Source organism: Boleophthalmus pectinirostris, unplaced genomic scaffold (genome assembly GCF_026225935.1).
Source record: "Boleophthalmus pectinirostris isolate CB_2022bp ecotype Guang Dong unplaced genomic scaffold, ASM2622593v1 HiC_scaffold_13, whole genome shotgun sequence".
Taxonomy (NCBI): Eukaryota; Metazoa; Chordata; class Actinopteri; order Gobiiformes; family Gobiidae; genus Boleophthalmus; species Boleophthalmus pectinirostris.
In genome coordinates this window covers 14756895-14772820 of record NW_026571036.1, presented here as the reverse complement: position 1 = coordinate 14772820, position 15926 = coordinate 14756895, and the positions used below count along the sequence as shown (strand labels likewise).

At 43.4% G+C, this 15926-nt stretch overlaps 2 protein-coding genes across 8 annotated transcripts; both read left to right on the top strand.

The window, feature by feature from the left end:
* Window positions 1-211: 211 nt before the first annotated feature.
* On the top strand, window positions 212-5396 carry LOC110153218 (gamma-aminobutyric acid receptor subunit rho-2-like). 2 transcript variants are annotated; one of them, XM_020917099.2, is made up of 9 exons: window positions 212-399; window positions 979-1085; window positions 1966-2033; window positions 2128-2351; window positions 2575-2657; window positions 2956-3096; window positions 3268-3420; window positions 3605-3801; window positions 4628-5396. In XM_020917099.2, the coding sequence occupies exons 1-9, from the start codon at window positions 254-256 to the stop codon at window positions 4931-4933; spliced, it is 1425 nt and encodes a 474-aa protein (XP_020772758.2). In that variant the 5' UTR covers window positions 212-253; the 3' UTR covers window positions 4934-5396. The 2 variants fall into 2 exon arrangements, with proteins under 2 accessions (XP_020772758.2, XP_055005369.1); XM_055149394.1 differs by having other exon boundaries at window positions 4176-4759.
* A 1483-nt stretch (window positions 5397-6879) lies between these two features.
* ankrd6b (ankyrin repeat domain 6b) lies at window positions 6880-15920 on the top strand. 6 transcript variants are annotated; one of them, XM_055149708.1, is made up of 16 exons: window positions 6880-7239; window positions 8393-8455; window positions 11132-11330; window positions 11461-11559; window positions 12296-12394; window positions 12493-12591; window positions 12683-12781; window positions 12953-13051; window positions 13128-13226; window positions 13289-13366; window positions 13448-13546; window positions 13710-13823; window positions 13895-14218; window positions 14491-14604; window positions 14690-14912; window positions 15090-15920. In XM_055149708.1, the coding sequence occupies exons 3-16, from the start codon at window positions 11211-11213 to the stop codon at window positions 15527-15529; spliced, it is 2106 nt and encodes a 701-aa protein (XP_055005683.1). In that variant the 5' UTR covers window positions 6880-7239; window positions 8393-8455; window positions 11132-11210; the 3' UTR covers window positions 15530-15920. The 6 variants fall into 6 exon arrangements, with proteins under 6 accessions (XP_055005683.1, XP_055005681.1, XP_055005682.1 ...); XM_055149706.1 differs by having other exon boundaries at window positions 11127-11330; XM_055149707.1 differs by having other exon boundaries at window positions 8393-8481; window positions 11127-11330.
* The last annotated feature ends 6 nt before the right edge of the window (window positions 15921-15926 follow it).

The window sequence follows — 15926 nt, the reverse complement described above, 5'->3', positions numbered from 1 at the left end:
TGCCTCACGCTTGTGTCCTAACTTAACTCCCTGGTCAGACCCGCGCTGGACTCACTCTTTGGCCTTAGTCAGTCCACATAAGTTCCAGCTGTCACAGTTGTGTGTCAAGTGTTGGTGCTGATGCTGCTCACGAGGAGGAGTCAGGAGACCAATCAGAGCTGCGGCTGCCCTCTGATGCTGGATCACACTTCAGCGGCTGGAACATGTCTCGTGTGGCTGCGCGATCTTCACGTTACAGGATTTTGACTTTGTGATGTCGCCCTACGCCGCCCTCATATCGCTGGTGCTGGTTCTAGTTCTGGTTCTGGTTCTGGGTCTGGTCCAGGCTGCGGATGGAAGAAGAGACCGGGGTAGAAACAAGCGCTGGTCTGCGTCCTCTGAAAGCCCCAAACTCGGCTCGTAAGTATAATTCCACCATTAGACCATGTGTTTGTTTTTTAAAGATAACTAAAATAGCCTACTCCCGGAGACATGGCAAAAAGCTGATACAGCGTGGGTTTCATTGATCTTAGTCGAGGATGAAGAATCGCTGTAAGTGCGCACTTTTGGCTGTTCGACGCACGATTTGCTCTCTTAACAAAATTAAACAAACACTTCATGAATGGATTTGAGCATGTCAGCCGTGATAAGCAACGAATCAATTGATTCAATTTTAACAGGGCAGGATAAGGATCTCATTTTCAAGCAGGAGCTTGACTTGTGCTCAGAGATAAAGTCTTCCTTTACGCGAAAACAGCTCTACCATATTTGTTTCTGATTAGATGCTTTGATCATGAGCTTAAAAATCTCATGTGAAATCTCATTCAAAGCCATGTATATAGGCCACCAGGACGTTACTTTCAGTAACTAGATGTAGAAGTTGTGTCCTAGGCCATGGCATACTTAAACTCTGCACAGGGATGTACATAATCTGTTGTACACTAAATTTGATTTAAAAAAATGTCCATTGTTAACTAACTTTGTCTCTGCCCTCTCCAGACCTCTGTCTAAGAAAGTTTTGGATGGAACAAAAATGCGCAGTGAGAAGAGCAGCCACCTGCTGAGCATTGATGAGCATGACTTCACCCTGAGACCGGCCTTTGCAGGTGCTTTCCTAGAATCCAACCACTTCACTTTCTCTTTTGGTCTGAAATTCCAAGTTGTCATATAGTATAGTAAGTCCTACAGCCTCTGGACCCTAACATGAGGAGTTTTCAGAAACTTAAATGTTGTGTTTAGCAGAAATGTAACAGAAGGTGAGGTTAGATGCGGTGATATGAGTCTGTACATAATAGTGTAGGCAAACACTGGAAGTGAATGAACAGGTGGATAATAATATGTGCACTTTGAAGTCACAGAGTGGTGTTACTATTCAAAATAGTTCCAATACACTGAGAGAGAATGACTCTTGCCTTCTGCTTAATAGAAACTAGTCAAGGAAACCCGGTCTGAGTCAATGGTGAGTTAGGCTATGTGTATGACCTTAAGTCCAAGAGAGATGAACACCTTTTCAGCAGAGGCAGTGTCCCTAGTGATCTTTCAGGTTTAATATTCACACAGTGTTTGTACTCTGGGAGCACAGGGTCATCTGGAGACTCAGGCACTGTGCTCTTGCTGCATGCTCCATTTGCAGCCGCCCACTCAAGTGCCACTGTGGATTACAATGCCAACGGCATTTATGATTGGAGCTGTGGCGCAGAAACAGCCACAAAGAATATTTCTGATCTTAACCAAACTATATTCAACTTGTAATGTATATTTATGGTCTACACCTTTTAGTCAGAAACTTATGGAAACTATGGGTCAAAAGTGCAGAGCTACTGGGAGTCAGGGGATAAAATGATGGAAATAGAAAAGAAAAAAAAATGTATATCTCACTTGGATTTATTGTGCCATATTACACAATAAATCAAAGCCTGGCAATCATATGCATATTGCATTTCTTGGTGTCTTTTTGTAAATATTGTGTTCTGGATGTGAGTGCAGGCCCGGCGGTCCCAGTGGGAGTAGATGTCCAAGTAGAGAGCTTGGACAGCATCTCTGAGGTCGACATGGTGAGTGTGTATGCTATACATTTGATTGAATTAACACTCCAACCAAACTGCCTTTTTGAGTATGTGGCGTGCTGTATTTTTTTTTTATTTTGAGGATTTTACCATGACGCTGTATCTGAGACATTATTGGAGGGATGAGCGCTTGTCCTTTCCGAGCTCCATCAATAAGAGCATGACATTTGATGGGCGACTGGTCAAGAAGATCTGGGTTCCAGATGTATTCTTTGTGCACTCCAAGAGATCCTTCATCCATGACACCACAACTGACAACATTATGCTGAGGGTGTATCCTGATGGACAGGTGCTCTACAGCCTCCGGTCAGAACATAAGCTACTCATGTGTTTCTTGCATTGCCTATGCACATATACATTTTGTATAACATACTCAGCTATTTATTATTACATCACGGGTACCTGCTTTGTGCCTAAATATTATCAGAAAAAAGCAGAAAATAAACCAATATATTCCGATATTGAGGCTACACCTTAATCTTAAATGCATTAAAAGTTATGCAATAATTGTCTGTGTGCTGTCCCACAGGGTGACTGTGACTGCTGCCTGTAACATGGACTTGAGCCGCTTCCCCTTGGACTCGCAGACATGCACGTTGGAGCTGGAGAGCTGTAAGTGTGGTTCTTCTCTATTCACCCTAAACATGAAAGAACCAGTGCACAGCACAGGCCTTAGTCATATGGGGAACACCACTGCCTCCTTAAAGCTCCAGAAAGGAGTGTGTCCTTCCACTGGTAAAGTTCAACTACTGCAATAATGTTAATGCTATATGTTCTTGTTTGATATAGATATTGATGTTACCAGTGGAAATCAAACCACCAGTTCAGTTAATGAATTCATGACAGTGTGTTGTCAGGTGAATGAATGCTTACTGTCCTTGATAGTATTGTGGACATGGTGGTGTTGCAGATGCTTACACAGATGAGGACCTGATGCTCTATTGGAAAAGTGGTGATGAGTCTCTGAGCACAGATGAGCGTATCTCTCTGTCCCAGTTCCTCATTCAGAAATTCCACACCACGTCACGCCTGGCCTTCTACAGCAGCACAGGTACAGGCTCTGTCTATACTCCACAAGGAACAGTATCTGCGGTCAGTCACTGTACTCTACTTAGAATTTCACTCATGTCCAAATTCATTTTGTCAAATCATGTGGCAGATTTGAAATAGCTTTTTCTACTATGTTGTACAGGGTTAATAACAAATGTGTGTCTGTGTTCAGGCTGGTACAACCGGCTCTACATCAACTTCACTCTGCGGCGCCACATCTTCTTTTTCCTGCTGCAGACTTATTTCCCTGCCACGCTCATGGTCATGCTGTCCTGGGTGTCCTTCTGGATTGACCGCCGGGCCGTCCCCGCCAGAGTGTCTTTAGGTCGCCATATAAATTGTTCACAGTAGATTACATGCATTGCACAAAGAGCTATGAGACTGGAAGATTGAACTCATTCTAAATTCTCTGACACATGTAACCAAAGAGGTTTTTCTAAACTGTGCCTATGAACACATCAGCTATAGCATTAAATGTGTGGAGTGAACCAGTGTAAACTTTTGTGCAGGAATCACCACAGTCCTGACCATGTCCACCATCATCACCGGGGTCAATGCCTCCATGCCCAGAGTGTCCTACATAAAAGCTGTGGACATCTACTTGTGGACGAGCTTTGTCTTCGTCTTCCTTTCTGTCCTGGAATATGCTGCTGTCAACTACCTGACCACAGTGAGGGACGGCAGGGACCGGCAGCTCCGTGAACAGGTGCCATTTCCACTTTGGGTGCTGTGGGGTAATTCCGCATAGAGCTGTGTCTTGAGCGGTGTGCGGAGACCACTGTGTACTTACTAATAATTTATCATTCATTGTTTAATTTAAATTGACCAAACTGCCAAAAGATCAGCTGTGTTTTGGGGCTCTATGGGGGAAAATTCTAAAATGATCTAGTTCAGTATTTACACACTTGCCACAGTTTAACAATACATGTCAAGGTCTCGTGGGCATGGTTCTCCATTGATAGATTTTTTGTTATAATAATGTCCTTGTCAAATATTAAAAGCTAAGCATGGCCTGGTTAATACAGGTACATCTTACCAATTGTAATAATAATGCTTCACACTTTTTATGTGTCGTTTCAGGTTTATCGAAGCCTCTCAAAATGCTGAATTTATGTGTGTGAATGAGTGAGTGATGGTTGGAACAATACAACAGTTGCTTTGAGTGAAACATGGAGTATTGATTTAATGAATCATTTATTGCAAAGTTCTTTGGTAAGGTGCTCTATAAATTAAATTATTTATAATTAATTATAATTATTACAAGATTGCAGATATGATCATCCCATTTTTATAACTCAAGACAGGATTAGTCCTGGTGTATTCAGTTGTATTGAGTGTCATGCTATTTTGTCCTCTATCCTGGTTGTCATATTCATACTAGTTTTTCCATGGCTCAGGCATTGTGTAATAATCGTTTTGGGCCTGTTTAACTAGACTATTGAATTTTTATGTAATAAATAAATGTCTAAAAAACCTTCAGATTGAACAGTCAAACATGATCTTTCCTCTCTGCCTCCCCTTTCTGATGACAGAACGTCCCCTGCTCCTGCAGTCTGCCCCAGATCAGAACCATGATGCTGCATGGGAGCTACAGTGAAACAGAGACTAACAGCTTAGCCGATTACACCAGAGCTGTGGCTCCAGAGGACTCCTCGCACAAGCAGGAGCAGATGGTAGTGCGCTTGGCTCTGGATCACCTCCCTCCTGAGGAAGACAACAGGCCCCCCAGAGGCTTCAGGATCCTTCGGAACACTCACACCATTGACACATACTCACGCATGATCTTCCCCGGAGCATATATCCTCTTCAACCTCATCTACTGGTGTGTCTACTGTTAGTGCAACACCAGACCAACTACTGCAACAGAATGCTGCTGAATGGGACACCTTCTACTGGCTACCTTCTACTGGATATTGGCTTTGAGAGGTCACTTTGAAATCACTCTCATGGCTACTCTCATGGTTATGTTTAGGAACATTTTGTGAAAGTTCAGCTCACAAAGCTTTTTCCAGGTATGCTCTCTCCTGATTGGACATAACCCTGAGAGAGTGAGATTTTTTTTGTTTATTTATTAATGTATATGTTATTATTTCATACAATTTAGAATCTTTACACTTACACATAGGCTTTTTAAAATTAAACTTGTTATAATATTTATTTTATTAGTTTTTTTTTCAAGGAAAAGTGCAGGATTTAGTTATGTATGTTTTTAAATGACTTTTCCATTTTACAAGGTTGAACTGAATGCCTTAAGTCAAAACTTGACCTGCCTGTTATTGATGATGTCCTGTGGAATTTTGAGTTTTGATACATGTGCCATAGTTGTAAAAGCTTTAAGTTATTAAAAGTATAGTTTAGACTACAAATATGTGTTTTCAGTTCAAATAATAATAATTTCAGTTCAAATAATAATAATGCCTTACAGACTTGAGCCTGTAAGGCATTATTAAGGTTAGGCCTAACCCTGTAATCATTGTTCATTTACTCCATACACAAGTGGAGGACACAACGGGTGGGAATCAATCCTCCAGCCTTTAGGTTTCTCAGACCACTGCTCTTACCACTGAGCCTCCTGGGATCCACAAGGCTCAAACAGAAGTGTTTTATATATAAAAAAAAAAAAAAAATTTATGTAACTACACAATTTTTTTTTACCAGAAACACTGTGCAGTTATGGCTTCTCTTCAGATGCTGATAATATGAGAAGTAGATCTAACAGTTTTCTGAAGGCCTGTACTCCACAACACTAAAGGAATCATAAAATACACGAAAGTCCATTCATGAGCTCACTATTACACCACATGAGTGCGCTGTAGTGCTGCTTTCCTCCAGGGAAAGGTGATTCACTTTTAGTGTGCCAACAGTTATAGTTTTTAAAAGGTTTTGAGAATGACTTCAGGCTCTGGGCTCACACTGAGCTGACGAGAGAAGACTGTGTTCCCTCTAAGAGCACTGCAGGGAGCACACTGACCATATGCTTCAGACCAGAGCTAACTGGATCGTCTGAAATCTTTATGGCGCATTTGTAGGCTAGTAGACTACTTTGGGTACAGTTTCTCCCTTCGGAGGGCGTCTTTTCCAAAATCCAAAACTGATGTGAGCTAATTCTGTTCACAGTCAGGCAACTATGCTTGGTGCAATTAGTTGCACATAAAACCTTTAGCAGGTAATTAGTGCACTATGGGAGACATCTTAATATCTTAACATCTATTGCGCGATATGCGCTAAATCAATTCAAAATCATTTCGACTGTCTCAGTTTAAAGATGTAAGATGTAACTTTTCTACAGGTCACCATGGAGATGTTATTGCTCGGAATATTCCAACAACTGTATAGTAGTCTACAGTAGAAAGAATGCAGAAAGTATAAAGAAGGACTATATCCCTGAATCTAAATTCCCTGTAATTTTGAAAAAGAACTACTTTGTCAAATCTGCCAGCTCCTATTTCCTCTTGAATAGAACACAATAGTACATGCTCTCATCTGTAAACCTGCCCCTATGACTCATGGGAAACGCAGTCCGTGTTCAAAGGCTAAAACTGAACTTGCCTGAGGGTCCCAGCCGGACTCACCCACACAGTGAGTGTCTCTCTACTCGGTGGACAGCTCTGCCTTATTGAGCTGCATCTGAAGACCCCAGAGCAAATGACACACACAAGGAGCCTAAACTGTCCCATGTAGGCTATATTGGGCTAAGCCTACCAACCCTGTCAGATCTATTGGTTAGACAATTAGGGGCTTGGTCCAATTGATCTGGGAAATACTTCCAGTTTGTGCCTGCATAAACCACTATCAATTAGGGTACAGTGTATGTGATGTGGCTTTAAGTTAAGTAGTAGTTTAAAATTATTATTATGAAGGTTTACTTAGATTATTTATAGGCTAAGGACACCGACCAACACACACTAAACTAGCCCGTTATTCAGGAATGGTTCATGCGCGTGGCGCGTACTGGGACATGCCCGAAGAGAGAGAAGAGGGAGGCGGCAACTGCGGGACTAAGAGTAATGTTCACTGCCCGCGACAGGGACACTCCATAGGACCATAGGACCACACGGGACGCGGGACACAGGACGTGTATGGTTTCAGAACAGCCGGAGCCAGGTCCAGGGGCTCACGCAGAACAGCCACTCTGGATGTGGAGGTTAGTGTCTTATCGTGCTACTTTACTTAACTTGATTTGGCACGCGCTTTGATTTCATTTCTCCAGACTCTGTTCGTTGACTTGATCACAACAGGCTGTTGTTGTTATAGGGACATTGCAATAAGTCTGAAATGCAAATAAAAGTAATCTTGATGACACCTCAAATAGTCCAATGTTCTATGTTTATTATTTATTTTAATGGTCTCGTTCAGAAAGGTTCGTAATCGGTTCCGTAGGCTACGTTTGGTCGTGGTGTGATCCCGTCCCGTCAGTCACTGATGGGCTACTAGCTTCGTGCTAATGTTATGTTATTCGGTAGAGATTAGTTCAAAAGACTGTCAAAGCCTGTCATTCTTTTGTGACAACAACATGGGCCTTTGGCTCGTCCAGCTGGGACAGTGATAGTACCTGCGCTCTGCTTTTGGAGGTGTAGGCCTACGCAACAAAACAGGAAATGCGCGTTTGAGTACTTTCTGGGGTCTCAAAGTTGTGCAGCACTACGGTGTATAGAGGTCTTTGTTTTAACTATTATTGTACGTAGAGCCAAACTGTATAGCTTTGGACTACTTTTACAGGGAACTGGAATCCATAAAATTGTGTTAAAATAAGGAAAAAAACGAAATCAAAGGGTAACAGAATCCCAAAAAAGTTAACGTGGAGATTTTCAAGCCATTTAAAACCCTACAACTGATCTGTAATGGTGCTGTCTTCTACAGTATCGCCTGCTTTTATAAACTGTAAAATCCACTAACTTGAAGGTGCACTATGTAACTTTTCGAGTGGTGGGTTTATCACGTACAAGTGCATTGCTTATAATGTTCCACAGTATGGCAATAAACGTATCTATCTTCATGGAGACAAGGAGGTGACGCAACCAGGCCAAGTTACATATCAGAACTGTAGAGAGACCAGTCTTCTCACAGAACTAAGACATTTTTTTTTTTTTTAACAGCAGGCAACAAATCCATGGAAACAAGCAGGTCATGGACTCCCCCACCCCTATAATTATAAATTACCCTTTAGAAGTATTGTAATTATTCATTCTATCTGTAGGCACAACACCAATTGATCTATTTTAGACACAGCTCTAATTTGTTCATATTTGGAGCATTAGTGCTGAGAATAAATAGTCAAAAATCACCTCTATTTGCAGATATTCCTGCAGGAGTGATGTCGACTGAGATCCAGAGGAGTTGAACACAGCCTGGGGTCAGAGGTCAGGCCTAAAAGCATCAGTAAACAGTATGTGATTTGGTCTGAGAACAGATGCAGAGATGGGGCTCATGATTGTCATTGTTGGAGCTGTCATGTCATTCTACAGTGTAGTCAAGTGAATTTTCTAATTGGGAATCAAAGCTGGATTGGTGGCTTGGTGAAGGGGCACTCTTGTTCCGCCTCACAGCTGACCTTCTGCTTTATCAGCTGGACATGCTAGTTACTGTGTAGTGTAGTGTAAATAATGTATGTCTCCTTCCTTATTACTAAATGCACCAAGGACTTTAAAACTTATAGGTAAGGTATGTTGGATTTTTACCTGTGTCCCAAGATGAAGCATGAAAAGCATGAAGCATTTTAAATGAAATATAGATTTTACTCACTTTAATTGCAGTGTTGATTTATTCATAATTACGAAGAAGATATACAATTAGAAAGCAGTATACTCTTCACTTTAGATTTCCAAATCTTAACTTGAACAAAATTAAAATCTATAAACCTAGAAATGAAAGGTCTCATAATCAAGCTGGAAGGGTACATCTAATATCTAATATTAGGGTAATATAAGGTATCTAATATTGAGAGAATAGAGCCTAAAAGAACTGCTTCATTTTACTGGTTTAATCTTTTTTGACATAATTTTTTTCCCAGTTTGACTTGAAATCTGTCCTGCTCTGGCTTTTCTGAGTGGCCTCAGTGGAGCAGTGTGCCATCAGCCTGTAGCTGCCGGTGGGCAGGCCTTTCTTATAAACACCAGGGTGTTTTCTGCTCACTGCACCAGGACAAAAGGAGTGCACCATGATGGGACTCACAGGGGCAGGGTGGGGTTGTTCTGAGACCGCCTTCTCACTCACTGAAAAAAACACAACACTACTGCTTTTACCTGCCAGTGTGTTTGTGGTACACAGGTGATACTATAACAAAGGATTGGTACACTTGTGTTGTTGTGTTTGTCATAGTGTGTTACATTGCCAGCTTTAACTAAACTACTGTCATTTTTCTCTCACATTGTTAGCCTTAGTAATTTTAAATTATTTAATAAAGTCTTCATGAAAGGGTCACCAGGACTGAATAGATAGAGCATAGCGTAAGACCTATCTGTTTTGGTGAAAACAAGAGGTGGGATGAAGGAAAGATTCCCATGACATCAGCATTCCTCACCTGAGGCTCATGACCCCAGTGACCTCAGTGTGACTTGTGACTCTTGGGAAAAAGTCTGGGAGGCAGAGCTGGGCATGGTCAGGTCAGTAAAAACATGTCAGCTATGGTCTGTGGAATCCCCTGGTCTGGGCTTGTTGGTATTCTCAGTAGCACATGTTTCTGGAGGAGTGCAGAGTTCTTAAATGTTGGCACAAAAGCCGTTGCCTAGCTGCAGCGAGAAGCCCAGCGGCTGCTGTCAGAGTGCTTTGTGTGAACAGGGTCCCACCCCCCTCTATAGGACAGTCTCCATTTGGACCACAGGAGGTATGGAATCTGTGCATTCACCACCTCAGTCTTTCAGAGATGTTGAATCCAAAGAGGAATATTTTTCAGTCTCACTGAATGCCTACTTCTTCAACTGGGGGCACTGGAGGACATTCCTTATGCACAAACAGATCTATGTTGCAATCCTTTTAAGTGACTTCACTTTTTGTGTTTTTACTTTAGTGTCCCAGTTTAATCCACACTGAGTGAGGAAATATTTCTCACCTGTGCTAATAATTAGAAACACTGACCCACTTTTGCCCATAGAAAAACAATACTCGGGCTTCAGGTGTCTGCCAGAATTTTCCAAACAATAACAGTGCTCTGATTCAAGTAGTAGATGCCCTCAAATAATACTTTGAATGAAACTGAACATCCTGGGCTCAGTGAGTACAGACCACCTGCAGGAGACAGGTGATGGCTTAAGTGCACTAAATGTATTAGAAGGGCTCTGATCACAGCACGCATGTTGGGACATGCTCCACCGCGTGTCTGCTGCGTCCTAATGGCGTCTTTGCTCTTTCATACCCTACTATAAATCTATCTGCTGCAAAAACAATGACTTTTCAGGACTGATATTTTCTAAAGCAACCATGAGTCACTTATTGGGGCGATTTTTAGAGAGAGACTGTTGGAGATGAGTTCTGAAGGACTGCGACATGTAAAACCTTTTTAAACCTGGCATGAAAATGGCATAAATGATGTTTTATCGGAGTTTATTTTGTGAAGTGAAGTGAAGGACGAGAGAAGGCCTGTGCTCTTATCTCGTAGTAACTTGTAAATGCCAATCACTGCAGGAATGTTCCTGAGAGCATATCTAAAAACCTCTAAATCATAGCTGGACTAAAAAGAAAATAGACCTAGCCATGGTAAAACAGGTTGTGCCATTTAATTCTGAGGTTTTCTGAATTCATCTGTATGTGGACAGTGAACATGTCCAAGGATTCCAAACTGGGTCAAATGAAGTACTCCTAATCATGAAGCAGTTTTCTGTCAATTAAGTATCAGTAAAATCAGTTCTCCTCTATGTTAATGTAACTATATTTATAGTCCTTGACTGGATTCTGCACACAAGCCCAAAATCATGTTAGGCCATTTGAAAAGTACTTCTCAGTAGGCCTAAGCCAGCACCGATGCTGTGAGAGGTCTGTTTCCTGTTTGCTATGAGCTGCATGGCCCATTCACTCCATGTGTTTCCTGTCCCTCAGCACAGGACTAGGATCTGCACCTGCCCAAGTTGGAACAGAACAGCATGAGTTAGAGCGCCCCCTGCAGCCCATCAGTACACCTTCATGAGCCCACAGAATGAGGTGCATGCCCTCTCGGAGCGCCTCCTCGTAGCCTCGCACAAGGGACAGCTCCAAAATGTGGTTCACCTTATCAACAAGGGAGCGGAGGTGGCAGTGACCAGGGTGAGTGCACGATTGGAGTCAGCTTCCACATATCTGTTGTTTTTCCACAATAACTATTGTAACTCTGGAAAAAGTCACAGCCTGCACACTGCTGTAGTAACCACTCTTGTCTGTTTCATGTATCTTTTAGTTCGGCCGGAGCCCTCTGCACTTGGCAGCTCACAAAGGGCACATTGAGGTTGTGCATGTCCTGCTCAGAGCTGGCTGTGACCTGGACATCCAGGACGACGTGAGTACACAGTTTCATCTGACAGTTGCAGACAAGACTGGCACCCAGAGCCTACTTTTGGTTCATCCTCCTCAAATCACTCACTTTCAAATCTACCCTTCAACTTTCCGCTCTGTGGCCCCATGACGTCTATTGGGCTGGAGTGGGACCCTCTGGAGTGTCCCCTCATGGGCCTCTCATCAGGCTACAGAACCCCCTCCCCAGTGGAGCAGTGGCTTGTGGACTGGCTATGGTCTGAAAGCAGTGTGACGGAGCAGCAGCAGAGGAGGAGCTCTGAGCCCTGGGGGGCACTGAAGGTTAGCTCAATGTGCTTGTGCCAGTCCTCCTCCAATGCTGCTGCTCTGCTCCAGCCTGCTGACCTCTGACACCTGGCCTTGTCCTCTATTTCTTACTGCTGCTTCCACACCTTTTGGGCACAGCTGTTTTTGTCGCCTCTCTATATACCTGGCAGTAAATTGTTTCTACATTGGCTTGGCTAATACACACTTTACCTGACAAATTACTTTAAATTAGAAGGACACAAATTCAAGGACCCTACAGTGTGCCAGGTCTGAAAATCCTCCTCTGGCTCATCTTCTTATTGCTCTGATCTCACCCAGGGTGTTCTATGGCTGCAGGGCATTGCTTTGGCTTTCTTGACTTGCTTGATGTGACAGAGACATAGAAAATGCTTTAAAATTTTGATAGTGTGTTGCATTGTGATGGGATGCTTGAAGGGTTGTGGTATGTGTTGCAGGGCGGGCAGACAGCACTGCACCGGGCTGCTGTGCATGGGAACACTGCAGTCATCAGCGCTCTGCTCCAGGAGGGCTGTGCTCTGGACCGGGAGGACAAGGTACTCCACTCTTCATCATCACAGGCACAAAGACCAGTTAAACCACCATCTCGATATATCATAACAATATCTAATTTAACTTGTGTTTTAATTGGTAGGATGGAAACACTGCTCTCCATGAAGTTTCTTGGCATGGCTTCAGTCAGTCAGTCAAGCTGCTGGTAAAGGCTGGAGCTAATGTTCACGCGAAAAACAAGGTCTAATGATCATATATTTACAATATGTGTGCTATTCGATGCCTTCTCTGGGCATGCTGGAGGTCCTCACTCTCTCTTATGTTGGTCACAGGCAGGGAACACAGCTCTGCATTTGGCCTGTCAGAATGGACACACTCAGAGCACCAAGGTCCTGCTGTTAGGGGGCTCCCAGCCGGACGCACGCAACCATGTCAGTGAGCCACACAAATAGAGACAAAGTCAACTTAACTTAATTAACTTATTAAGCTTACATGCCAAGAACCAGAATGGTCTTTGCTTGTTATATGTGTGTTGTGTTATTGCATGTATTATAGTGTGAAAAACTTGTCTAAAGTATGCCTGTTGTCATTTGACATTGCAGACAGGGGACACGTGTCTTCATGTAGCAGCGCGTTACAACCACCTGCCCATCATCCGCATCCTGCTGGGTGCTTTTTGCTCAGTGTCACACAAAAATTTGGTCCGTGTATGCATATGTTTGATCTGTCCATAAACTGAGAGAGAAAACTAAGTGTACATTTGCTCACCCTGTGCAGGCTGGGGACACACCGCTCCACGTGGCGGCTGCTCTCAATCATAAGAAAACAGTTGGTCTGTTGTTGGAGGCTGGAGCTGACAGTCGCATCTGCAACAATGTGAGCCTCTATTTGCCTCAGATCAGAGAGATCACATAATAATCCACTCTGTGTCTTTCCAGGCAGGCCATACTGCGCTGGATTTGGCGAGAGAGCACAACAACCCCCAGGTGGCGCTCCTCCTAACTAAAGCACCACAGGTACCGTTAAGAGTTCAGTCTCAGTGAAATGAAGACAGTATGAATGTTTCTGAAGCACTCTGATGTGTTGCTCCGGACCAGTGCTTCGTCCGTGGCAGAAGTGCCAGGAAGAGGAGAGAGAAACTAAAGGCCGAGGGTCGAGCTCAGTCAGTCCCCCGAGATGAGATGCTGCCCTCGAAGGTAAACACATAGACACATTTGCATTGATATTAGAGATAGTTTCACAATGTGTAATGCTCAGTGTTTGACAGATGCCCTGATGTGGTGACCATCTCTGTCATGCCCAATGTAATAACACATATTTTCCATTTAGAGCTAACGTAGATATGTGTTCTCTCTCCAGGAAAGTGGCTCTGCTGCAGGTGACACACCTAGCAGTGACTTTGCATCCAAAAAGTCTGACGAGATCAAACAAGCCAACAGCAAACAGGCTAAAGACAAGAAAGGCCAGGGCAAGGTATCTCTTCCTACCGCTTTAACATGGATACAGTGGGTAAAGCTAAAACTGAAAAGTTTGTCTGTGTACAGCAGTCACTATCTGACCCCCTGCGACGTAAAGAGGCCAGACACAGCAGCACCCTCCACAGGCGAAAAGGAAAACTACGAGGAGTGTCCCCTCACACTTCCTTACCTCCTCACAACTACAAGGCCTACCAGCTGTACACTCTGTACCGTGCCAAGGATGGCAGGGTTATGCAGGCACCACTGAGTGGCTGTCGCTGTGAACCTCTCATCAGCAAACTGGAGAACCAGCTAGAGGCAACCAAAGAGGAAATGAAAACTGAGATTCATTCTGTCCAGGACCTGATGAACTCAAAGTTAGGCCAGCTGGACTGCAGCAACAAGCACCAGGTATCAGCCCTCCTCAGTGTTTAAGCAGCTATTGGCACATTCTTATTTTTATTATTTTTAACATGAGTTGAGGTAATTTTTAAATTCTGTCTTTTTAATATTATTTTTGTCGATAGAATAAATTAATTTTAGTATGTATTTAAATGTCATTTATTGCACTTCAGCATTTTTGGGCTGCTTAGGTTGTAAATGTGCTATAGAAATACAACTGACATTGTAAAGTGTAACCTTTACCTGCAAAAAAGCTGAGATGTTGATGCGGTTTATTTCAGATACGAGCTCTTGAAAAGCTAACCCAGGAGAGGGTGTGGGCCGAGAAGAGCCAGTGTCTGCAGAGGATCGAGCAAAGGGCCCTTCAGGAGCGTCAGGAGAGCCACAAGCGGCAGGTGACCACTTCAGTACCTCCAGAAGGAGCAGCTGTTATGTATTTATACTTGTGCTGTGAATGCAACTTACTTCTTGTCAAAGCAGGTGTCTTTAATGAATGAGCTGAAGAGCTGGTGTCTGTCCAAGCTTCAGAACATTGACACTGGCTCCTGTGAGACTCATGGTCTGAGTGAAGCAGCTGTGCTTACTGTGGTGCCTGACACAACTAAGATTGAGGCCTCGCAGGCAGGAGCCCCAGGTACCGGAACTCCGGAGGCTGGAGCAACTTCAGCTAACGACTTTGCGGTCCATGTGGATACATCTGCAGGTAAAGATTTTCAATGATACAGAACTAGAGAAGACAAAATACAACACAAATACATGAATACATTTTGAAATGTTCATCCTGAAGCTTCATTCTGAAGATCATGTTAGGGATGAATGTGTTTTAATGACAATGTGCCTTTCATTGACTCCTCATTACTCATGTTGTGATTTTGTGCAGAGAGAGTAGATGTAGCCTCTGATCCAGTAGTGCGACCCAAGCAGCGAGCTGTGCTCTCCTCAGACCTGAGGAAGGACAGAGACCAGGCAGGTTCTGGTCTGGACAGCAGCAGAAAGCACCGCACCAGCAGCCTTGACAGATCCAAGAGCCATCGGAGGCACTCTCAGGGCAGGACTAAGAATAAAGGAGGTGTAGAGGTGTTCAGGGAGCAGCCTGACTCCTCACTGACTCAGGAAAGGGACAGGCATGCGGTGCAGGTGACTCAGCACTTGTTTGAGACTGTGTCCATGCAGATGGAGCGCTGGTATGAGAGAAAGTTGCAGGAGGCCAGATGGCAGGCTGAGCAAAAGGCCCAGGCTGACCGTGCTGCTCTCCTGGACAGAATCACACACCTGGAGGATGAGCTGCGAGTGCTCCGGGCTCAGCAGCACTGCAGCTAATACACTGCAGCATGTGCTCATCAAAGCTGCCATTCTACTGTTGTTTCCTGTCTAGACTCATAGGCTCCTCTGAAGACAAGACAACAGTGGATGAAGAAATATCATCTGTAACAGCTGACAGCATTTTCAGAATCTGGACCAAACGGTAACAATGTTATGCTCCAGCCCACAACTGAACATAGGTATAACCTTCTGAAGCCTTAGTTCGGTGTAACAGACGTCATTAATCTCTGTTGTAAAGTGATTCAGAACAGTTTGACCAGTGTTTATTAGAGGGACAAAATAAAGTTTTAGTGATACAAGTAGAAACTAAAGTGAGATGTTAGCTTTTTAGTACATATTAAGTTACACTCACATTCAGCTATTTTTTTTAACTAATTTTTATTTGTTAATTAAT

Bases quoted from the DNA above. Each gene is read 5' to 3' on its own strand.
- LOC110153218 (XM_020917099.2), top strand. From the start codon at position 254: ATGTCGCCCTACGCCGCCCTCATATCGCTGGTGCTGGTTCTAGTTCTG. The intron at 3,421-3,604 runs GTCGCCATATAA...ACTTTTGTGCAG, and splicing joins CCCCGCCAGAGTGTCTTTAG to GAATCACCACAGTCCTGACC. The intron at 3,802-4,627 runs GTGCCATTTCCA...TTCTGATGACAG, and splicing joins ACCGGCAGCTCCGTGAACAG to AACGTCCCCTGCTCCTGCAG.
- ankrd6b (XM_020934638.2), top strand. From the start codon at position 11,211: ATGAGCCCACAGAATGAGGTGCATGCCCTCTCGGAGCGCCTCCTCGTA. The intron at 11,331-11,460 runs GTGAGTGCACGA...TGTATCTTTTAG, and splicing joins CGGAGGTGGCAGTGACCAGG to TTCGGCCGGAGCCCTCTGCA. The intron at 14,913-15,089 runs GTAAAGATTTTC...GATTTTGTGCAG, and splicing joins CCATGTGGATACATCTGCAG to AGAGAGTAGATGTAGCCTCT.